Here is a 23,961-nt window from a genome sequence, read left to right as displayed (position 1 = left end):
CAAAAATGTAAAATGTGAGGACAGTCGTAAGTTTGAGGACTGGACAAAAGTGCGAGGATCAATCAAAAATAACTTTTTCAGCCCTCTGAGTAGTCCATATGCACAAAAGGACTAACCAGAGGGCTGAAAAAAGTCATTTCTGACAGGTCCTCGCACTTTTGACTGGTCCTCACACTTATGACCATCCTCACATTTATGCCCATGCAGCATCCTTAACAACCATGTCACTCATTTCACAACTGCTTCTCTTCACCATGGTGATAAGATAGGGCAAAAAACATAAAATGTGAAGACAGTCGTAAGTTCGATGACTGGTCAAAAGTGCGAGGACCAGTCAAAAATAACTTTTTCAGCCCTCTGAGTAGTCCATATGCATAAAAGGATACAGCAATAGAGAGGGATGAAGGAAGGGAAGGGAAATTAGAGTAGGAGTGAGGGTAAGAGGGGGAGGAAGAGAGGAGAAGGAGAAAGGAAGAGGAAGTAGGGAGGAGAAGAAGAGTGGGGGAAGAGAAAGTAAGAAGGAAAGAAAAGAGAGAGGTGGTAGGTTTGAGGAGAAAGATTGCTGTACAATAAAAAAGATGAAAGGGAAGAAAGCCAACCCCAAACAAATATAAAGATATTAAGATAAAGAATGAATGGTTAAACTTTAAAGAATAAAAGAGAACAAATATGAATAAATAGCAGTAATTAGAAACACACATACAAACATACAATTTATTTTCTTTGAACAGAGTATTTGGCCGGTTCACAAATTTAAACAGTGTTTAGTCACTTCAATTAAATTTACAATTTCTATATTTCCTTTTTGCCATATTTATTCCTCATCTATTTTTTTTAAAAAACCAATATTACCCTTCATCCTCATCTCTAATCTTAATCAAATTCAATTTTTCCCTTCTATTCTATATTATACCCCTTTCCATTGTCATCTATTTTTATATCCATCCTCACATTGTTTAATTATGTAATTATGTAATACAGTTGTTTAATACAAATTCAACATTTTAATATAAATCAATTAGTTATAAAACTATCTTTTTTGTATATTAATCAATATGAACATGAATATTCCAATTATTTCCATGCAATCCAATTTCTTACAAATCAATTAATTATATTTACCAATAATAATAAACCAAATAATTTCCCCCATATATTCCTCTGAACCACAACTTAAACATTTCTGCTTTCAACACAATATACAATTAATAGTATCTCAATTCAATTATTACAATTCCCTAGTTAAATACAGCTTTTTTTTCTTTTGTGTTTTAAAATCTTGAACTCTTCTCCTAAATTTCCCATTGTTTGCAGTTTTTCACCTACCTTTTTTGGGGAGGAAAAATAAAAATAAAAATAAATCTCTCTCTGCCTCATTTTGTCACGTTCCACCAAAGATCCTGGTTTCGGTTTCGTTTCTGCAGCTTAGCTAGGGGAAAAAAAAACTGCTTCAGGAACTCTTTACACTGATTGCCTGTAGGGCGGCCCTTTGAAGCCCCGGGCAAGAGTTTAAACAGTTTTTTTTTCTTCTAGCCATCAGCTGGGGCTCAAGAGGCAGCGGGACTGAGGAGGCAGAATGAAAAATCGGGACTTTTTTGAAACGCCACGGGACGCGGGACAAATTGCTAAAAAGCGGGACTGTCCCGCCAAAAGCGGGACGTCTGGTCACCTTACTATAAGAAAAACTTTTAAAGTCACTGGTAGGATTTTAGCTGAGGTTTTAAAGGACCTTGCAGAGTGCTCTGTAAGGAATTTTAGAAGATTTTAAGCTGGGATTTTAACCAGGATTTTAAATATTTTAACCAACTTATTTATAATGATGCGGGAAAACACCCGAGATTTTAATTTTTTGCAAAAAGCTATATTGATTGAAATGTAATGTCCTGTTACCAATAGAAAAGAATATTTGTAGCTCAGGGATGAACTGTGGGAGCCTCTCTGAAGCTTGGTGGTTTTCTTTGCAGACAATTCATTACCCAGCAAGGTAACATCATCAGAAACGATGTTGCCTAACTGGATAAATGGCAGAAATTGTGGGATAGGAATTATAAATTAACAATGTCAATAGCATATAAAGAAAATTTATATAAAATACTTTATAGATGGCATTTTTCATCAACAAGGTTGGCAAAGATGTTTAAGGACATGTCCGCGAAGTGTTGGAAATGCTGGTTCGTACTATCATATGTGGTGGACATGCCCAAAGGCAAAAAAATATTGCACGAAAATACACACATGGTTTGAAAAAATGATAAAGCAACATATAGATCTAAAACCAGAAATATTTTTGTTGGGCATTTTATTGGAAAAGTATGATAAAAGGACTACATATTTGATTTTACGTGTGCTAACTTGCAGCTAGAATTGTATTTGCACAACAGTGGAAAAGTGAAGAGATCCCTACAGAGGAAAATGCAATTTAAAAAATATTAGAATATGCAGAAATGGATAGATTAAGACTTACAATTAAGGGAAAGGAAGAACCTGAATACTTTTTGACATGGGACTTATTTTATCAATGGTTAGCTAATAAAAACAGAAGTTAGAAACATGGAAATATAAGAAAAGGACTAATGTTATAAGGGAGATTTGTTAAAATTGATAAGTAAATATTATTATTATTTACTTTATTCATTAAACACGAAACACAGTCAACTGAACATTCAAAAATGCATCACAAATACCATTGACTGGTGCTAATGGTTGATACGGGTTGCTGCCAGCATCCTAGGTATCAATCAAGTACCTTCTTAAGATGTACGATGTTCCAAGTAGCGCAGTTTTTTGCAGTTCCACTGGTGTTATTGCAGGAAGCTGCAATTTGTTGATGTATCTTATAAAATTCTAATTCTTCTTCTTCTTCTTCTTCTCCTCCTCCTCCTCCTCCTCCTCCTCCTCCTCCTCCTCCTCCTCCTCCTCCTCCTCCTCCTCCTCCTCCTCCTTCAATTAATGAACCATGCAATGAACATTTTGGTTGTAAACACTTTGATTATTATTTCCTAAAATTTTTTGTACCCAGACAACGCACTGTTTAATTGAAAATGGAATTTTTATATGTTATAAAATAATAATTAAAAAAGAGAGATGATATTACCAAGTTGGATAATGGATATTAATGTAACAAAATTGATGATGTTGCCTAGTTGGGTAATGAAATGTCTGTATGAAAAGAAACCAAGCTCAGAGAGCACTAAAGACCTCTCATTAATTTCCTGTTTTGGGGATAGACAACTACTAATTAGGAGAATGCAGAAATTTATGGCTGATCTTTGCAATGTATAACTGTTGCCCTTGATCTGGGCTTGCTTTTATTTTCAGGCTGCTTATGGATATGGTTCCCCGTATACGGCAAACACGTCATTATGAAATGTTTGAATGAAGGCAACTCAGCTATTGGACTGAATACATTTTGCAGGATTTGAAAACATCCTACATCCTGGCAAGTGGGGCCAGTCCTACTTGCAAGATTGAATTTTGCTGTTGTTCATGTTATTTTTGCATCATCATTCAAGGGGAAACCAATCTGTACAAATAGGCAAATACATGCACTGCTTGGATCTCTCCAATCACATTTGGCATATGCTCCCCCAAATCCAGCAAGCTGCAATAGAAATGAATAAGACTTCTAATCCTTTTTGCTACATGTTGTAAGTGATCAGGCCTCTCAAGTCACTTGACAGCTGCCCATTTAAAGGGGCCAAATTAAGAAGAGTCCCAGTCTGACTGTGACTGTTTAGAGACAAACAGATACCATGGAGCTTGAGTTTCTCCAGGAAAAGGGACTAATCTTTTAGTTCTGTTATTCCTAAAATTCACAATGGATGAAGGGTAGCACCTCATTAGTGTCTTGTCAAGTCAAGGGTGTTTACACATGGTTACCAACAGATCAGATTTGCTATTTTTATTGATTCAGTATTAAAAATATGAAGTATTTTCTTCCTACGAGATGCCACAGTTTCAATAAAAGGTGCAATTCACCCCCTCAGCTGCTCAATATCCCAAATTTTAGGACATGGTTTAATTTCATAGTTTTATTGAAGTATTTAAAATATGTCTCTCTCCTTCTCCCCATTCCCTCTTTCTCTCTGTTTCTCTCTCTCTCTCTCTCTATTTATATATATATATATATATATATCAAGCAACACATATTAAGCTGCACAGTCAAAATAAGCACAAAGTGTTCATGTACAGTTAAAAGCCAAAAAAGGATTGAGGTTTAATGTGTTGATTTATATTATGCACTTATGTAGCAGTATGTCTGGCAAAAACACGGGTGTCCTGTGGAAATCATGGTTCCATTCTGACAGTAATGTTGACTCTAACTATGAAGAGTTAGGCTTTTCTATAGATATTCACGTGCTCATGTTATTTAACATCTGGGTTACAAAATCCATTTCCCATCTTGTATAATATATAAAATGTTTCTTGTTTTATAAAGGACCTATAAGTAACCTTTAAAAAAGCGGTGTAAATAGTACATTAAATTGAAAGTCTTCCTGTACAGAAGCACCTCCCATAGACAGGTTATTTCTGTCATTTTTTGTAGGTGGAATGTTTTAGCACAAATTTAACATATGGTTAAGTAAATTATGTTCTGAAGTTTACTGCTTAATCCACACGTGTTATTAGCTCCAGTAGTTTGAAAATGGTGCATTTGTAAAGAGGACAAAGTAATTTTATATCTGGCAAAAAGTGAAAAGTTTATTGGAAGTATGTATATTGGTGTGGAATAATGATTTGCAGAGGGGCATCAAATTTGCAAATGACACCCTCTACTGTCATTTACTGGTTTCTTGCTTCTATATGCCATGTTTAGCTGAATGTATTTTTGTGGAAATGCAAATAGAAACTGATAGAAGGAATATTTATTTCATTTCATTTCATTGAATCAGATGCAATCTCAATTATCTGTTTGAAGGTGTTTCCATAGGAATATTAATCTCTCCAGTACACTTCATCACCTCGGACAAAAAGTGTCCAGCCTTGTGGTAATGTTTTTTATTCCATGCAGTCTTCTGAAATAAATGCATTGAACATGATCCAAAACCAGTATGTATCTTGGCGTGCTCAAAGAAATAACTTTCTGCAGAGGGGCAGTTAAGCTAGCAGCTCATTAATTTATCGAGTTTTCCAGAGGGATTGATGGCTGGATTAAACCCTCTGGCAACTTAAAAGCTAACAAATGTATTACTACATGAAAGGTGTTTCTGTGTATTTTGACAAAACAAGTCATGGTCCACCAAAGCTTATGGAGTATAGTAGGCTATATATAGTATAGGCTATAGCATCACTAGTCCTTTGCCTTAGTATGGATGACTACATGGCCATTTAAAACTTTCACAAATCTTCCATGAACTGAGATTCAATAACATTGTTCATGACGATGTAAGGGACAAAAAGGTGAAGGTTTCTCCTGTCCAGTCATGTCCAAGATTAGGGGGCAGTGCTCATCTCCATTTCTTAGCTGCGAGAGCCAACATTTCCACTGTCATGTGACCAGCATGACTGTATACTGAGGCATATAAAACACATGTTACCTTCCAAAGTGGTACCTGTTTATCTAATCACATGCTTTCAAACTGCTAGGTTTGCAGGAGCTGGGGCAGGAACAGGAGCTCACTTCATCACACAGTAGAATTCAGGTCTCAAACCTGAGCTGTCAGTTTTCCAGCTGACAAGCTCAGCGTCTTTAACAGCTGCGCTTTTGCATCCCCTGTAGGGACAACAGGTGTCCAAATTCCAGTATTATGAGAGCCACAAAATTTCAAACTTTAAACTTTTAAAACGGCTTTGACATCCACAATTGCAGTATTCATATGGATAAGTTGGAAACAATTGGACTGAATAGGCGAGCAGCATATATTCCTATTTGCATATAAATACAAAAATGTATCATCTCGGTTTTCTCAAGTGTGCAATAAGCATTCATCAATTATCACAGTGAGTAGGAAAGGTGAGTCACAACAGAATTAGAACTGTTACAATTGATACACTCCCATGATGCCATTTTAAGAAAATCAAAGTTACTCAATGTATCGTTAAATTTAAATGTAGACTTATATGATATTAGCATCATGGGGGGCCCAGTGGTATTGTTTAATGCAACTTTTAAGTAGTGAGTAGAAAAGAGAAAACAAGTTAATTACACAATTTATTGAAAAATAAGACTTTTCCTAGTGATAATGAAAGCCTGTGTGTTCACTTTAAAAAAAAATCTTGTGATCAAATTTATTTTCCAGACAACAATTTTCTGGAACAAAATTGATCAGGACATAATTTGCAAATAATTCCAAATACTTAGTTGTTTTTTTAAAGTGCTTTTGGAGTGGCTTCAGTTGAACTTAAAATACGTACTAAAAATTTAGTACGTAAATTTCAGCTTTTACTGAACAGAATGGTGAAAGTAATCTACCTTATCTACCTTATTTCCATTGCTGGCTTCACAATGAATGTATGTATTTAATGCCTGCAGAGACTGTTTTTGTATGCTTTCTCCCACTGCAGCTAGATTTATTGAGGTATTATGCAGACAAGTGATTAGCAAGAATAAGCAGATGTGGAAATTTGCACCTGTTTAAGTTAGACATGGGAAAAACCCAGGAGCGTATATTTTTGAAAATGGAATTCTTAAATTCACATGAAGAGCTTTACATTCACTAGTTTTTGTCTTTGAAACATAATCTTCACTTCTTCTGTGAAGTATTAGAGCTGCTCTCAGTTTTAATATTTATGTTTGAGGAAGTGCAAATAATACTGGATAGATGGCACTAGCAACTCATGCAATCTAATCAAGTACATAACATATAATTCCCAAATCATTCTTTCCTTCCATTCCCCCCCCCCACCAAGTTGCTATGATAGATGCTAATTCTAGAATTTTTAGAATTCTGATTCCTTCTTTGAACATTTTTACATGGAAGAATCAAACAAAAATAAACTTGATCCTCTTCAATTTATACAGATTTATTGATTTACAGTACATTGCTTGGTTCTTCCAAATTGCTTCATCTAGTTATCACTTCATTGCACTTTCTTTTTCTTTGTTTTCTTTTATTGATTTTCATTGTAATTTATTTGATAGAGCCACCCAGAGTCTGCTAGCATACAAGTTAAAAAAATTATTACCTGAAAAAAGGATAAAGCCACTTTAAAGCAAGATGTGTGTTCGTCTCGTCATTGTAGACTTTGCAAGCAGATTCACAATATCATATGAACAATTATTTCCTGTGCAGGAGGCTGGGAATTGAATTTTGATAGAGTAATGGAGATGAGCTCAGGTACATTTAAGATGGAATGAATGAACTGTATTATAATGTCATCCCATTAACAAATTTCTTAAGTGAAAAAGCATTATGACATCAGATTCTCCCTTCCCCTGCAGTCTACGACTTCAGTTCTCCAGATGAGTGAGAGCCTTTTTTAAACAGAATGGGCTGTGTGGCAAACAAGCTATGGAAAAGTTTTGTAGCACATGAATTTTATTATGAATTATTAGAAGTGTTTTACATGTCAGTGTTGAACAAACTACAAAACCAAGAACAAAAGACACTATGACAAAAGTCAATTTTGAAAAGGATTCAAGGAGACATTTACCTCAGGGTGCAAGCAATCGGTGTCTTCAGTGAAAATACTGGGCAATTTGGTTTTCCTATCAAAGTTGGTTTCTTTACTATCTGGATACACAAAATAAATAACTTGATATCCTCAGTTTATATAGGTTTGTATTTAATTTCTATAGCATATTCTATTCTACATATCTGGATTAGCATATTTATACTCAGTTCACTTAATATATTGTTTCGCTAATGGAACTGCAATTTGTTATTTGATCACTCTTGCTTTTCTAATGTTTTTGGGTTAAATACGAAGAACAAATCAATAGTAGCAATCATTATCAAATCAAGGTTTATAGTACTGATATTTAGAAGTCCTAAATTATTGAGAAAGAGTGCAGTACAGATAGTCCTCAACTTACAACAGTTCATTTAGTGACTGTTCAAAGTTACAAAGGTACTGAAAAAAGTGACTTATGACCATTCACACTTAGTGACCGTTGCAGCATCCCATGGTCACGTGATTTACATTTGGATGTTTGACAATTGATTCATATTTATGATGGTTGCAGTGTCCTGGGGTCATGTGTCCCATCTTTTATTTATTTATTTATTTATTTATTTATTTTGTTTGTTTGTTTGTTTGTTTGTTTGTTTAAATTTCTATACCGCCCTTCTCCAATATAGGACTCAGGGCGGTGAACAGCCAAAGTAAAAACAAGACATACAAAATCTAAAAACTGTTTAAAATAATTAAAGTATTTTGGCCGTAATTAAAACAATTCCAATTTAAAATCAGTTTAAAATTTAACTCAAGCCAGCCCAGCTAGTTGGAATAAATGGGTTTTCAGGGCCTGACGAAAAATCCGGAGGTCTGTTATTGTACGTATCTCTGGGGGGAGGTTGTTCCAGAGGGAGGACGCCGCCACAGAGAAGGCTCTCCCCCTGGGGGTCGCCAGCCGACATTGTCTGTGTAAGCGTACTGGCCGGTGGGAGGCTATTGGTGGTAGAAGGCGGTCTCGTAAATACCCCGGCCCTGAGCCATGGAGCACTTTAAAGGTGGTCACCAACACCTTGAAGCGCACCCGGAAGACCACTGGGAGCCAGTGCAGCTCGCGCAGGAGAGGTGTCACATGGGAGCGCCTCGTCGCCCCCATAATCCCCCGCGTGGCTGCGTTCTGGACCAGCTGGAGCCTCCGGGTGCACCCCAGGGGGAGCCCGATGTTGCAACCTTCTGACAAGCCAATGGGGAGGACAGACTTGCTTAACAACGATGTTATTAATTTAACAACTGCAGTGATTCACTTAAAAAATGTGACAAGAAAAGTCCTAAAATGGGTCAAAACTCACTTAACGAATTTTTCATTTAGCAACATAAATTCTGGACTCAATTGTGGTCATAAGTCAAGGACTACTAGTACATCAGCACTATATCATGAAACTTGTCATGGACTTTAACCTTGGCCTCCAACTGAGCAATGACAAAATAGTTTGTAACTATTAGCAACATAAATTACCTTTGGAACCAAGCAAAACTTTTAAGTAATATTTTACAGTCTGCATTAGAAAATCTGTGCACTGTAATAAGAAACGTGATTGCAATGTAAATTTTCAGTTCAAAATCCAGGCAGGGTTAGTAAACATGCCTGCCCAGAACCAATAATTCCAACTATACCAGGTTGAACACACCAACCAGACAGCATTCCTTCCTACCTACCTACGTGCAGATAGATGATTTTTGCTTAAATGTCAGTTGCATGCATTCCAGAAATTTCTGAAGTCGACATTTGGATGCAAACATGGTATATTACAAAGAAATGATTCAGTTTCAGGTCTTCTAAAACTCACCCAGAGTATTGATCGTTAAATACACAAAGAAAAAGATATCTATTTTATAGCATGTGACACATTGATAATGTGACACATTTTCAATAGTGTATTTAGTGCAGTCCTGGAGTCCTTTCCTGTTTCTCAGTTACAACAACATTGAGTGAATTTAAGAACTGGTAACACTATATGGCACTTAGGAACTATACTGTCAAATCACCCATGTGCATTCGGGAAATAATTTGGCGTTGTCAAGGACTGGATTGCACTGCTTTAAATGACCCTCTAAGAAACGCTGACCAGGGATTGTGACTTATATTTTCCATGTTAACATCACTGAAACAAAACAAATGAAGCTGGAAGGCCAAATGTTGCTCAGATTTTGGGTGGTCATTTCTTTTTCCTTTTATAAAGCACACTACGGTTTTGCCTTGTGAGTATTCCAATACTGGAGGTTTTAAAGAAGAGATTGGACAATCATTTGTCTGAAATGAGTTTCCTGCCTGAGCCAGGGGTTTGGACTAGAAGACCTCCAAGGTCCCTTCCAACTCTGTTATTCTGTTGTTTGGGTTATTAGGTTATCTAGCACAAAACGATTACAAAAGCACAGAACAATGAAATCAAAGTATATGCACCATCAGTATCTAATAAGACCCATGGTCTCTCCTAAATCCTCAGTGTTCTAAAATAACTTATCAATTGAGAATACAAACCATGATTATGAGGGTGCACATATAGGTCTTCATTTAAATGCAGTTCATGATTCCCTACCATTTAATATTTGGAATTGACTGACACTGGTCTTTTATTTTCCACTTAGAATTTTTAACATAATTCCCACCCAAAGCCTACAGAAAATCAGCTGGGATATCTTGTTTGTTTTCTAACATGTGGTACAAATAGTGCATTGAGAAATTCATTATGCCGAGATTCCTTCAAGCACGCCCATCAATAAGTAATGTTGTATTTTTGGTGCTGGGTGTACAATATTCTCTTTTCTTCTTCCAGAAAACCCTCTTTGAAACCCAGATGATTAATTTTTATTATATCTATTATACCTCAAGTCTAGTTCTAATATTCATATTTCAATTAGCCATTATATGAACATTCAATTTATAAAAAATAAAGGCACCAATATTAACAGAATAGGTTAGATACCACCATGGAAAAACCAAGCGCAACCCACAACTATTAAGTGTATTGATGAATTACATAAGAGACAATATAAAATATATTTGAGATAGAGCTATAGACAGATGTACAAATCAACTTGAGTATATGAAATAAATGAGGTTTTTATTGGCATTTTTAAAACAGTGTATTCTTTTCAAAGGCAAACTCAATGTTATTTTTAAAATAAATTATGCAAATGCTTTATCTCAGATTTTGGTAATTTCATAGATTTTAAAAATCAGTTCAAACAAATTTGTAAAATAATGTTCTTGACATGAAGATTTATAGCTTTAGGATTAATCTTTTCATATAATTTTATTTTTTGATCCATATCCAATTTATCCATGTTTATTTCTAATAATCAATCTAGCCCTAAATTTGCACAATAAAATTGTTGTAGTTCTGCTTGTCTTCCACCCAATGTTCCTTCTGTTGGTTCTATATTTTCTATTTTAAGAAAAAAGAAGGAATTGACAGGTTCATCTATAAATCTGTGTAATTTTTAATGACATATTGGACAAACCCTTTAATATTCAGCTTATAGAACAGTGCTCAATGGAACTAGACTTGTTAATATCTGCATTTTAATAGACATTTTCCATGGAAAAAGTATCAGGTCAATCTAGCCTGTATTGACAAAAATGTATTTGGTTGAAACTTTCTGCTTTTATTCCACAAAATCGGGATAGTAAATAAATATGTAATTCCAACAGAAAGGCCTGATATACAATTTTCCTTCAAGGATCAACACCATTTTACTGTCATAAAAAACTTCAATAAACTATGAAATAATGGAACGAACCTATTGAAGATCTGACCCTACTCTCAATGACATCATACAAGTACTGCAAAAATATAAGAACTATAATAATTTTCCAAAAACTCATTTTTTAACTTGCAACCATTTTTTTTCTCTCTCTCAGCAAATGTATATATCTATGTTGAACTGTTAGCAAATCTACCTCTGAATGAAGGTCTATAATTGATTTGACCAACCAACAACTCATTCTAGGTTTTAGGGTTTGTTTGGATGTTAATATATTATTACTCTCTGAAGCAATTTATGAATACAAACACACACACAGGCGCACGTTCACAATTCAGCATGAGAATATAAAATCCACAATAACGTTGAAGGAAAGTTTCTAAGCAGATCTGATTTCTGATCATTTCCATTCTTTCCTGCAAAATTTGCTTGGATTTTTAAATTCGTGCTTTATTGTTAGCTTTTCTGGAAAAGAAATACTGGACTTAAAGCAGTCCACCATTACGCAGGATAAATTAATTTGAACACATTAACGAAGTTGTATTTACAGCACAAATATCAAATTATTTTGCTGCTACAGCAATTAGAAGTGCTAAGTCTGTGGGTTCAGGTGAACTCATGATATACATACATATAATTCTTGATCTTAAAAATTATCTAGGTTTGATAACTTAAAAAAAACACACATGCTTAGATCCCAAGAGTTACATTCTGCAGAACCAAGAAAGTAATGTTTACAATCTGACATTCAATTCACTGAATTCTAATTTTGAGGTTTAATCCTTAGTAACTTTTAATTCTACACATAACATGTTTCAATTTAGGTAATATATTTCTTGTTACAAAGTGAGTGTTTCTGAATATATAATGTAAACATTTTTTAAATGTCATTTTTCTTATACAAATTTTATTCAGATCTGGCAATATGTCCCTTAACATAAATAACCAGCTTCCCTAAATACTATGCTCACACAGATTTCAACTTATTTTAACCAGATTTTTTTTTTGAAAAATCGACTTTAAAACGTCAACTTGGCAATTTCTTCAAAAATGTTTCTTTTGTGGTCTTCTGCAAGTGAAGAGATATGCAATGACCTTCAGATATGAAATAATGCATCAAGTAATGAGTTGATAAGATTACAGAAGATTAAAAGCAGGCATATTGTTCTATCAGTAGAAATAGCAATTAATGTTTACAAAGGAGGGAAATAAGTTTTGATTTTGCAGATGGTCCATAAGCCTGCTCCCTTCCCGCCCCCACCCGCATCCAAACCTAGCTGAAAAAAATGGATAACACATTCGTTTTCAATTCAATGCTATTTTCTTACCCACTAACAGTGCATTTAAAGATGTGTCAGTTGTGCTAAAAAAAAAAACATTAAAAAAGATACTGTGCAGTTTTTTTTTAAAAGTAACGAACAATATTCAATAAATTCAATATTCTGGATTAATTGCAATTTAAAAAATAAATGGCCTATTTCTACATATCCACTTTTTAACAAGGGCTGCAGAAAACAAACCATTATTTGCAGACCATAATTGCTCTTTAAATTGTTACAAGATACAAGGGCAGACCACTCTTCCACCATGTACCTATTTTCATTATTTTAAACACAGTTTTGCTATCTTACAGCAAATTCAAGAAATAAAATATTGCTCCAGTGAAACTATTTTAGCTCCAATGATTACACAGTATTCCTAACACCCTAAGCAAAACCTTTGGACAAGTCAGAAAGGGAATAGAGTTGAAAACGAGTGTTTTTTAAAAAACAAAACAAAACAAATTGGGTGTTTATGTGGCTATTCAAACTCTGATTAATGCCACGATCATAACCCATCATCAAGCCTAAAGGATCCGTCAGTCTGTCAGCTAACCAGTCCTATTTTGGAGGGTTCCCTTAAATGGCAGTCTCAAAACAGCGATGCTGGAGAAAGTCCACTGAATTAGGCTGGGATAGGCCAGAAAGTGACCAAGAGTGTGGCATTGTTATTCAGCAGCTACCTGGCGTTGTCGACGGGAACAGCACCACCATTTTGCCAACCTACGGCAAGTCTTAAGTTATTTCTGCACCATCCAATGCTTTCCGGTTGATATTTTGTTCAGTGATATCTGACAAACTGCCCATCATGAGGAGTCACTGGGGAAGAAGCCCCAACGTTATCTCAAGCTCTTGTCGGGACTTGATTTGTCATGTCTTTGAATAAAGAGATTTCTGTGGCTGGAAATAGCTCACTTTGGAAAACAAAAACATAAAAAGTTGAGGTTTATTTTCCTAAACATTTAAATCACTCATCTACCCTTTCTCAGGACAGATTTCTGCTCTTCTATGACTGTTTTGTCCCCAGTAGCAAAGTGCACAGTGTGGCTGTCTCCAAGCCACTTTGAAAAGTCACATTAACTTCCTGCTATAGGCAGTCTTTACATAGTGCAACTTGTCCTTTAAGATAGTCTCTACAAGGGCAGATCCTTTTATGGTTTAGATGAGATCCTGCACAGCTGAACAACAAAAGATCACCCTGGAAAACACAGTGCTTTCTCTTTTCATCAAAAGATGGAACCAGAATATCATTTGCAGACTCAGCGGTATGACACTGAATGTTGTATCTGGAAAATGAAGGGAAAAAAACCCATGAGATATCTAATTCTATATTTTACACATTGTATTGTAGTACAAACAATTCAGATAATATTCATGTTTTATTATTGGTGCAAAACCTATTTTCATTCTTGCTCATGTTTGTTTATATCCATCTATCTATCATTATCATTCTCTCATCCATCCATCCATCCCTCTCTCTCTCTACCTAATCTATCTTCTAGCTCTATAATTTATTCATTCATCTATCTCTATCTAGCTATTTGTCTATCCAGCTATATCTTCTGTCTCTCTTTCTCTCATATATCTTGTATCCCGCCTTTATAATTTTTTAAATAAATAACTTAAGACAGCAAACATACTTAATACTCCTTCTTCCTCCCATTTTCCCCACAACCACCAACCTGTGATTTAATTAATTAATTAAATGGCAAAAATATTTTCATATCATGTTAATTGTTCTTCTAGGATTTTAAGCAGCCAGAAGAGAACTGCACCACATATGCAGGGGTGGACAATAAAGACTTCCTATACATCTCATTGGCACCAACCAGCATGGGCAATATACTGCTAAGAGTTGCCACTGAACAACTGCTGGAGGACCCCACAGCCTTCACACTTGTACAATCTGACATGACTGGTAGAAAGAGGCCATTTTGCCTTTTCCCCAATTGCAGTTACACTGAATGCAGTTCTACTTCCAACATCAACAACTCTGAGTAGTGAAAGGTAATCTTAATGGACATAGAAACATTCCTTATGAATTTCTATATAAATGTATTAATAAATTACAGTGGACAATTGATAATTCTAAAACTGGAAGTGAATAATGTCTTGCTGCATTATTCTCTATTTAGGATAATTTATTAATCAAATTTATATAGCTGCCCAACTCTTAAAAAGGAACTCTGGGAAACCACCAAATAAAACAACAAATGTAAAAACAATGGATATTAAAACCCACAAGAATAAATATTGTAAAAATGAACAAACAAGTCTTAGGCAAAGAGGACAAAAATGGCAACCTCAACAATGCAGTCATCTAAGCACACTTACAACTATTGCAGCATCCTCATAGTCACATGATTAAAATTCAGGCGCTTGGCAACTGGCATGTATTTGTGACAGTTCCACTGTCCTAGGGTCATGTGATCACCATCTGTAACCTTCCTGGCCAGCTTCCAAAAAGCAAAGTCAATGGGAAAAGCCAGCTTTGCTCAATGATTGCAACAACTACTGCAATAATTCACTAACTGACTGTGGCAAAAATGTTGTAAAATGAGGCACAATTCACTTAACAATTGCCTCACTTAGCAATAGAAATTTTGGGTTCAACTGTGGCTGTAAATCAAGGACTATCTGTACACTGTTTATAACTTATAACTATGTTCCCACGGAACTGACACTGGGGGACTCCAGACTGTTCCAACCGTGGTGTACAATACAATAATAGGTTATAATAGGCTATAATAGGGACATACTCATGCCTACAAGTGAAGGCAGGGTGGCTCCTGCATGATCCATGATACTAACAGTATCTGAATCTGAACCTGTGTCACCAGTGCAAGGACTTCAGGGGAATCTTCTGGCCCCTCCTTTTATGATATGCATATTGCATAACCACTTTTGTAATATTTCCACAGAGCAGTAGTTCCTCAATATACATTTCAGTTTAAGAAACCGTCTCAGCATTTCCTTGCATTCAACACTTACTTCAAGAGGTCTTTGTCCTTATTCAAGTGCTGGAAAAATGATGGCTCACATATGAGCTGGTTTTCTTGACAAACCTGTTTACACGATTTTCCAGTTTCAGCAATTTTGACTTGAAGAGCACTTAACGGAGGCCACATCACTTGGCCGTGACAAAAATCCTGAAACAACACACAAGTATTGCCATGATTTCCTGAGGGAGAGTTATTATGCTCCTATAAAAAGCTGAAAAGACTTCAGTGCTTAGCAGCACGGAATCCCATAGCCCAGTATGTGTATTTTAAAAATGATAGTCATTCATATATAGAGGATTACTACCAAATGTATCCCTTTAAAAATGATAATCATCGATACACACACACACACACACACATTTTGGGGATACATTTGGTGGCATTATGATGACCCAGGGCACGGCACAGAGATAACACAAACAGCTGGCAGTTCAAACCGCCCCTTTATTGCTCCAAATCTCCCCCAACGCCCCCATGTTTCTGGCAAGTCCCAGAGTAGAGTGATAACAAATCCGTACACAAACCTCAAGCAGCATCTGGCTGCAATTAGTCCAGCACAGCGCTGTCTGCACCAAGGCACAGCAATAAATCCAAATGTATTTGGCAAATCAAGGAGCAAAAGATCCAGGTAATTAGTCCAGGACAAGTTCAAATGTCTGCACGCAACACTTCAGGAACTCAAGTGTTTGTTCCTGACAAATGCCCCTCCCCACAGTGTCCCCTTAAGTCTCCCCAGGTGTGCCAGGTGAAGATGGGCGGGGCACTCTCCTCCCGAGTAGCCTGCTCCGTCTGCGCTGATCATGCCTTCTCTGCACTCTCCGAGCCCTTGGATCAGGAGGGGGTGGTCCTTGCTCCTCGCCTGAGATCTGTCTCTCATATTCATCCTGCTTCTGTTCCTCCCTGCCTGCAGGCCTTACTAATTCTGAAAAGCCTTGCCTGGACTGACTCTGCCCTCCTCCAGTTTCCTCCAAGGCCAATGGAGCTGCCCTCTCAATCGTTGTCAGTTCTTGTTCCAGCTCATCTTTCCCTGCAGATTCAGACTCTGAATCTTATAGAATAACAGTGTAGTTCAATATAGTGTATCACAAAAAACTGTAATTTTTAAAAGGAAGTTGAAATCTCTGTCCGTCAATAATTTTTACCTCTATCCTTTTGATATAGCACATAATTGGACAGACTGTGAAGAAAACTGGCAAAGTTCAAAGCCCATCTTATAAAGGTCTAACAACCAGTTCTCTAGGCTGGGAGATTTGAAGGATAAAACAAAGACAATTTCATTCCACTGAAATATTTTATCCTCTTAGGCAAACATTATTTAACTAACAGTCCACAATGAATGCTTAATTAGACTTGCCTAACCCTATATACTCATTTATCAGTCACTGCAAATAATTCAATATTGCTGCCCTGAATCATGCAACAATGACAATATAGCAGATATCTGCAACACTGTACACAACCTTCAGTATTACTCTACGGTAATTGCCTAAATATATCCCTGTAGAAAAGAAGCAGGCTCGCTTATCCCAGTTTCCAAGGACTACTTGGGAATATGAAAGCCTGTTAAATGCCCTCCTCCTGAAATATTTTTTTCAATTGCCAGAAAACTTTGTCCCATTCCTTCTTCCTTCTAGGATCGAACCCGTCTTGCATAATAGGCAGACTACATCTCATCAGCACTTATTTTTCAATTGGGATACTGCTCTGCTGGTTACAACTCCTATCGACTTTAAAAAAAAAATTGATGGGGGCAAGGCAATTGGAGCCGTGGTGGCGCAGTGGTTAGAATGCAGTACTGCAGCCAAATTCTGTCCACAGCCAGGAGTTCAATCCCTTCGATCCTGACCGGCTCAAGGTTGGCTCAGCCTTCCATCTTTCTGAGGTTGGTAAAATGAGGGCCTAGATTGTTGGGGGCAATAGGCTGACTCTGTAAACCGCTTAGAGAGGGCCGTAAAACACCATGAAGCAGTATAGAAGTCTAAGTGCTTTTGCCAAGTGCTATTTCTGTAGCATCAGTCTTTCATTTCTCTATGCTTCCCCTCCCAAGATACTAAATTGTTTGCTGCAAGCTGGTTTCTTGTTGCTAAAAAAGGTACTACTGAATTCTGCAGAATGACTGCTTACAAAAACAAATGCTTTCCACATACGGAAAATGGAGATGGAGCTGAATCACTAGCAGATCTACCTTCTATTTCTGGGCTGAATGATAATAGCATGTGCAGAAATTGTGTGCAGTACAACTACTAAGAACTGGTGTGATACATGGAACTGTACTGAGCAAAGTATTGCTTTAGAGTGCCCACTTCGTTTTGACTGTTGGTATTAGCTAAGAAATCATATTATTTGATTCTAAAGAAAAAGAAAAGAAATCTAATATATATAATGTCCCTACTTAACGTCTTGGGGCAGAGAAATTGTTATATTTTATCTACGGTACAGTACAAATATTTAACTATAAATGAGCACACTGTAACATCTGAAGCTAAGGAATATTACTGAAATGCAAGACAGTCAAAGTTGGATATAAAGTAGGATATAATGTATGTAATTGGTTTCAATATTTGCAATTATTCAGCAATATTTAATAGGGGAAATTGAATCAGAGAATTCAATATGTCAAAAATCTATATGCATTTTCTTAATGGGAAAGTGGCTTTGAAAGCGTATTATTCTATTGGCGAGTATGACCCCAGACAGAGATCTGATTAGAATAAATTTCCATGAATCCCTTTTCTTAAATCTTCAGGTATGTTCAAAATAAAGGAAGAGAAAGGATCAGTATATCAACTGCTCATAGAAGACATTTAAAAGCTAATGGGTATTTGGTTCTGAATAATAACTCAATTAAAAAGAAATTACGAAGTATGATTTCTTTTTAAAAGTGAAATTGTTGCATGCTTACGAACAAAGGAAATGACTATTGATATAGAAACCATACCTGTTTCTCAATGAACACATTCATTCTCTGAAGCATTCCTTCACACGTGAATTCAAAAGGCAAGTAAGGTTCAATCTGTTAAATAAGTAATATAAATACAATTCAATTGTGCAATACAGAACACTGTTCAAAGCACATCAGTCTGCTAAGTAGTTGAACATATGCTCGATTAAATTCATTAACAAGTTTTGAGTGGTCACCAAGAGTTGATGGCATGGCCAACAGGAGGAATTCCTCCTTACAACCTTAGGTATACTGGGATCTTTTGGGAAGAGGGGAAAGATAACAAAAGGCATTCCCACCGTGAAAGCTAACATTCACTTAAGTAATATTGGATTACACCAGTAAATCCCAGATTTCTTGGGATTACACTTTCTAGTCCTGTCAGTCAGGTGGCTGGGAATTATGTCAGCTGTAATTCCAATACACGTAAAGAGCACATGGTTTGAAAAGTCTTTCATTCTCATGTATAATTCACTTTTTTTCCCACTGGAAATATTCTGGTTCCCAACAAAGCAGGTTACCCAGCAAATACAGGTAGTCCTCAATTTACGAGCACAATTGAGTCCAAAATGTCCACTGCTAAGGCAGTTGTTAAGTGAGTTGTGTCTCATTTTACAACTTTTTTTTGCCACAACTGTTAAGCAAACTGCAGTTCTTAAGGGAATCGTGCAGTTATTAAGCCAGCTGGGAATGTTACAAATAGTGATCATATGACTCCGGGAAAGTCAACTGTCATAAATACATGGCAGTTGCCAAGTGCCCTAATTTTGATCATATGATCATGGAGAAACTGCAATGGTTGTAAGTGTGAAAATTGGTTTTAAGTCACTTTTTTTCAGTCCTGTTGTAACTTCAGACGGTCACTACATGAATAAGTGGAGGACTGTCTATATTACAGCAACAATATCTGCAATCCAGTATTTTTATTAAAATCTCTTTTACGATTTTATGTTTTTTCTAATACTCTTATTCTAAGTATCTAATCTTCAGTATTGTAGCAACTTATTTCAGTGCATAATGCGGTACTGTTTCCCTTAAATAAACACCCATGAAGTTAGAGATATCTGTGCAGAGATACAGTATATCAAGTTACATAAAAATGTGATGTTTTAGTGTATCAGATGAGCATTCCCTCCCCCCTAAAATGATCAATGTGAGTATTAAAAAAAGCCATCCCACATATTCCTTCAATGCAACTTTTCCTCTAGATAATGGAAAAATACTTGACATTTGTTTTGATCCTACAGATTTTAATATATAGGTAGTCCTCGCTTAACAAACTTAATTGGTACTGGTAACTCCACCGCGACTGGGCTTTCTGAATAGAAAGAGACAAGTCAGTTTCATATCTTTGGCTTTGTTTGCCTCCTTTGGAATATTTGGGATCCCCCCAACCTTTGGAATGCTTATTGTCTTGTATACATTGAAAGCATAATGTGGGCATGATTGCATTGCTTTCAATGTATGCAAGAACAAAAAACTTACTCTCTTAAAATCTCTGCAATGTCCCCATTTTGCGGGGGGATGTAAGGGCCAGGCAAAGGAGAGATGGCTTCCAGAAATCCCTTACTTTCCCCCCCTTCCCCTTTGCAGAGCAGAGAGTATAAAGAGGAAGAGTTTTCAGGAGAGTATTGTAAGCTGTTTGTGTAGCATGCCGACAGCTCTCAGCCTTGGGCTGTGTAGAAGATCAGATTACTCTCTTGCAATCCCTTTTTCTCCAATGTCTCTGTTCTGAAAGGGGTGAAGTAAAAAAACACCACAGTATAATGCATACTGAATATAATGGCAGTCACATGAGGAATGCTGCAAAAGTCATATGTGGTGGTAAATAGTCTATAAAGGTTTTTTTTTTTTTTTGGCTGTTTTAATTTCAAATGGTCACTGAATTAATGGCCAGTAAGCAAGGATTACTTATAATTCATATTATTTTAAAATTATTATATTCAAATTCTATGCTACTTGCTACTAATATACTTAAGGTATTTTTATTAATAAGAAATGTTTAATGCTACTTCATCTTCCAACCTTTCTCTGGGTTTACAATATTAAAGCAAAATTTTTCTAGAACGTTTATCTTTGCTTGGTAAAGCTTTTTTCTTCATAATAAACCCTTACAAGACAGCCTAGCATGTTTTATTTCATTGTAAAACACTGATTAAGAGGATAATTATCTTTATTAACCTTTTGACTCAAAATTGCTTTCACGGCCTGTTCTACTTCAGAAAGATCATTGATATTTACTGTCCAAACATGAGGTTTCCCAATGTAGACTTCAGCATAGGGATGTTGAGATGTCAACTGAAAGAAAAGGGAGAGAAATGCCATATTTTTAGAGTTTATGTTCATTTAGTAATTTTCAAAGTTGTATAGAAGGCTTTAATTGTTTTTTTAAATCTTGACTATCAAAAAAAAAATTTACTTGTCATACTTTTAGGAAACCCTGGAAAGTGATGAGAAGCAAAGAATTTTAACTACTATTCCCCCCTCCCCCACCAAGAGTGTCTTTGATTCAGTCTTAACTCTTGGTTGACTGCCTGGACAAATCCCTGCAGTTGGCCTGGAAGTTCAGGGAATCTTTTTTGAGCAGAATGTGGCCCAGCCAAACTGATATTCAGAACATCTTGAGGGTTCCAGTTTTGAGCTGAAATTAGTCGCAGAAAACTCCTAAGGGATGGAGGATATGTCCTGGCCTTCCATTGCAGGACCACTCAGGTGTCACCATGCTTGAATTCAAGAGTGGTATGCATGCAGTGGGCTTCCCTATCCCTCCAACACATTCTTTGCATTTTTCTTGTATTTACCTTCCCTTAGCTGTCACCGTTTAAAAAACACCACTGCCAAAGGTTTACTCTTTTGGGTTTTTCTTCTTCACCCTGATAACCTCTATCTACAATATGGCTCTTTTTTAGATCTGTCCCAGAAAAAAACACGTGTTCAGTCCAGACATGGTCTGCCTAAACACACTGTGCCATCCCTAACTTTGTCACCAAGAAGCCAAAAGACTGGGGGCTAACCTTAGCTTTGAAGGAAGTCTGTTCAGTAATTTATGGTGAAACAGGCCAGCTTTATCTGATAAGTAGGTCTGTCTGTGAACAGCAGCCTATTAAGGCTGCTTCTACAGACCTTAATAGCTGGACAAGTTAATAATGGAGTTGAGGCAGAGCATTAAGCCTTAAGTGGTTCTTTAAAGCATGAGTGATCAAAACTAGCTTTCAAAAAATTGTTGAACAGCAATTCCATCATGTCTACTGAAGAAGATTCAATGGGATGGAAACCAATTATGGAAATTGTTGCTGGATCAGCCTGATTAAAAACCAGAGCATTTGCGAAGTAAATTATACTTCTCTATCTCAGATTTGTTCTCTGATTTGAACTCTGACAATAGCATGGCCTGCTAAGAACAATACACTATTGTATTTCAGTACAGGGTTATGTTAGAAGATGTGTTTCAAAACACCTTGTTCATGTATCTAATCAACAGTAATTACAAATAAAAACATACCTCTCTAAGAGTTGGCTTGCCTTTGAAGAAATCTGTGTTTTTGCTGCTTTTTGGCGGATTAAACTTCGGGTTCAAAAATGCACATCCATTTGCAATAGCCTCCAAAGGTGCAGGACCCTCATATGGGAAGCCAAGGCCCACGAAAAGCTGTAAAATAGAAACTTCCAAGTTAGGTCTTTCTACATTTGTATCTTGAGAAAACTTGCTTGAACCCAAGTCTGTATTTTTGAACAGTATTGAGAACCTGAAAACTAATTAAGAGTAATTTCTTTCCCCAAATCTTTCATCACCTTTTGCAAGTTCTGTTCCAAAATCTTTTGCAATTTCTTGCCTTTGCTGTCAAAAAGAGGCTTTTAAGGTAGCTAGGATTTAGATTAAGCTTGGCTGGGTTTGAGAGTGCTGTCAAGCAGAAAATAACCTGATGGCAAGAGGGGGAGATCCTATATCTTTTCAGAAAAACAACCTTCCAAGAATGGACAGTGCTGTCTTTTGTGATATAGTGGGAAGAGAAAGAAAAATTCTGCTTTGTTTGGTTGGATTAAATTTCTCAATAATCATTTCAGAAAATAATCTGAGCAGGAAAAGTAACAAACCTGTACTACTAGAGCAGTGATGGCTAACCTTTTTGCTGCCGCATGCCAAAAGCGGGGGGAGCATAGGGGGGTCGTGCACGTGCGTGCCCACACCCATAGTTTAATGCCCCCCTATGCATACGCGCGTGACTCCCCAACGCTCCCCTTGCTTTTGCCACGATAGCAAAAAGGTTACTGGTGGGCCCGGTAGGCCTGTTTTTCGCCTCTCCAGGCTCCAGAGGCTTTCTTGGAGCCTGGGGAAAGCAAAAATGGCCTCCCCCACCCCCCCAAGGCCCTCCAGAGGCCAGAAACGGCCTGTTTCCTGACTTCCGGTGGGCCCAGAAGGCCCGAAAATGAGCTGGCCAGCACACACATGCACACTGAGCTGAGCTAGGGCAACGCTCACGTGCCCACAGATATGGCTCCGCGTGCCATAGGTTCACCATCACAGTACTAGAGTATTCAAACCTCTTCACAAAAATGTTCAGCCAAGAAGCTTCAGTTGCTCAATCCAAAAATAGCCCTAAAATGTGTTTATAAATAACATTAAAATAGGACTGTTATTGAAGAGCTGAGACTGATAGAATCATGCCTTCATGAACAGCTCTAAACCGTATCTAGCCCAGATTAGAAATTAGTGTGATGTGTATTTTAGTACAAGTTTTCTTAGTTTGTATTTGGCAAATAATTTACCACAGTGATCTTTAAGAATTGTATTTTTGTGAATTTAGTAACAACTTCGCAAAAAAAGGTACAAAGTGGAAATAGATGGAAAATATTCACAAGTTGTATGTGAATACATATATGAAATTAATTAAGATTATAATAGGGTAATTTGATCTAAAATGTATTTGGAAAAGTGCCCCAAATGCACAGAATACAGATTTTACAATTTAATTTAATTGCTTAAGCCATTTTTTTGTCAACAGTTGTCCCCAGTGCTGTGGATTGTTAAATGTTCATATCATTCAAGGAGTCAAAAAAGTTCCAACTACAAACAGTAGGTGGCAGCAAAGTTTACAGGAATGTGAATTTATCCACAGCGGTACAACTTCATGGAAAGTTGTATTAAAAAGCTATTCTTAGAAATTCACGTATTGCAAGAGAATTGAACGGAAAACACAAAGGATTTATAAACAGGAAATACAACAATTATTACTGGAATTCTAATACATTTTAAAACTTTTCTGAAGACTAATATACTACCAAAGTTTGTAATGAGAAAACAGGATGAAACCACAGAGCTGCTGTCTGATTGTAAGACGTCATAATGCTTACGATAGATATATTTTATTAAGACGCCAAG

At 36.5% G+C, this 23,961-nt stretch overlaps 2 protein-coding genes across 7 annotated transcripts in view; one reads left to right on the top strand and one right to left on the bottom strand.

Moving 5' to 3' along the window:
- The window catches only part of TMEM163 (transmembrane protein 163), a 101,300-nt gene extending 96,261 nt beyond the window's left edge, over positions 1–5,039 (top strand). The window contains exon 8 of the mRNA XM_034424003.3: positions 3,319–5,039. Within this exon, the coding sequence (XP_034279894.1) occupies positions 3,319–3,379 (61 nt within the window). The 3' untranslated portion in view covers positions 3,380–5,039. The remainder of the gene's footprint in view (positions 1–3,318) is intronic.
- Positions 5,040–10,655: 5,616 nt separating this feature from the next.
- MGAT5 (alpha-1,6-mannosylglycoprotein 6-beta-N-acetylglucosaminyltransferase) overlaps positions 10,656–23,961 on the bottom strand; it is a 134,809-nt gene continuing 121,503 nt past the window's right edge. For all 6 annotated transcript variants that reach the window (XM_034423974.3, XM_034423988.3, XM_034423983.3 and 3 more), the window contains exons 13-17: positions 22,084–22,230; positions 20,763–20,879; positions 18,579–18,653; positions 15,630–15,787; positions 10,656–13,924 (exon numbers count right to left, since the gene is read on the bottom strand). In XM_034423974.3, coding sequence (XP_034279865.2) covers positions 13,726–13,924; positions 15,630–15,787; positions 18,579–18,653; positions 20,763–20,879; positions 22,084–22,230 — 696 coding nt within the window. In that variant the 3' untranslated portion in view covers positions 10,656–13,725. The remainder of the gene's footprint in view (positions 13,925–15,629; positions 15,788–18,578; positions 18,654–20,762; positions 20,880–22,083; positions 22,231–23,961) is intronic.

This window comes from Pantherophis guttatus, chromosome 1 (assembly GCF_059756535.1).
Source record: "Pantherophis guttatus breed Tessera chromosome 1, ASM5975653v1, whole genome shotgun sequence".
In the NCBI taxonomy this organism is placed as follows: Eukaryota; Metazoa; Chordata; class Lepidosauria; order Squamata; family Colubridae; genus Pantherophis; species Pantherophis guttatus.
This window is presented reverse-complemented; position numbering and strand designations above follow the sequence as displayed.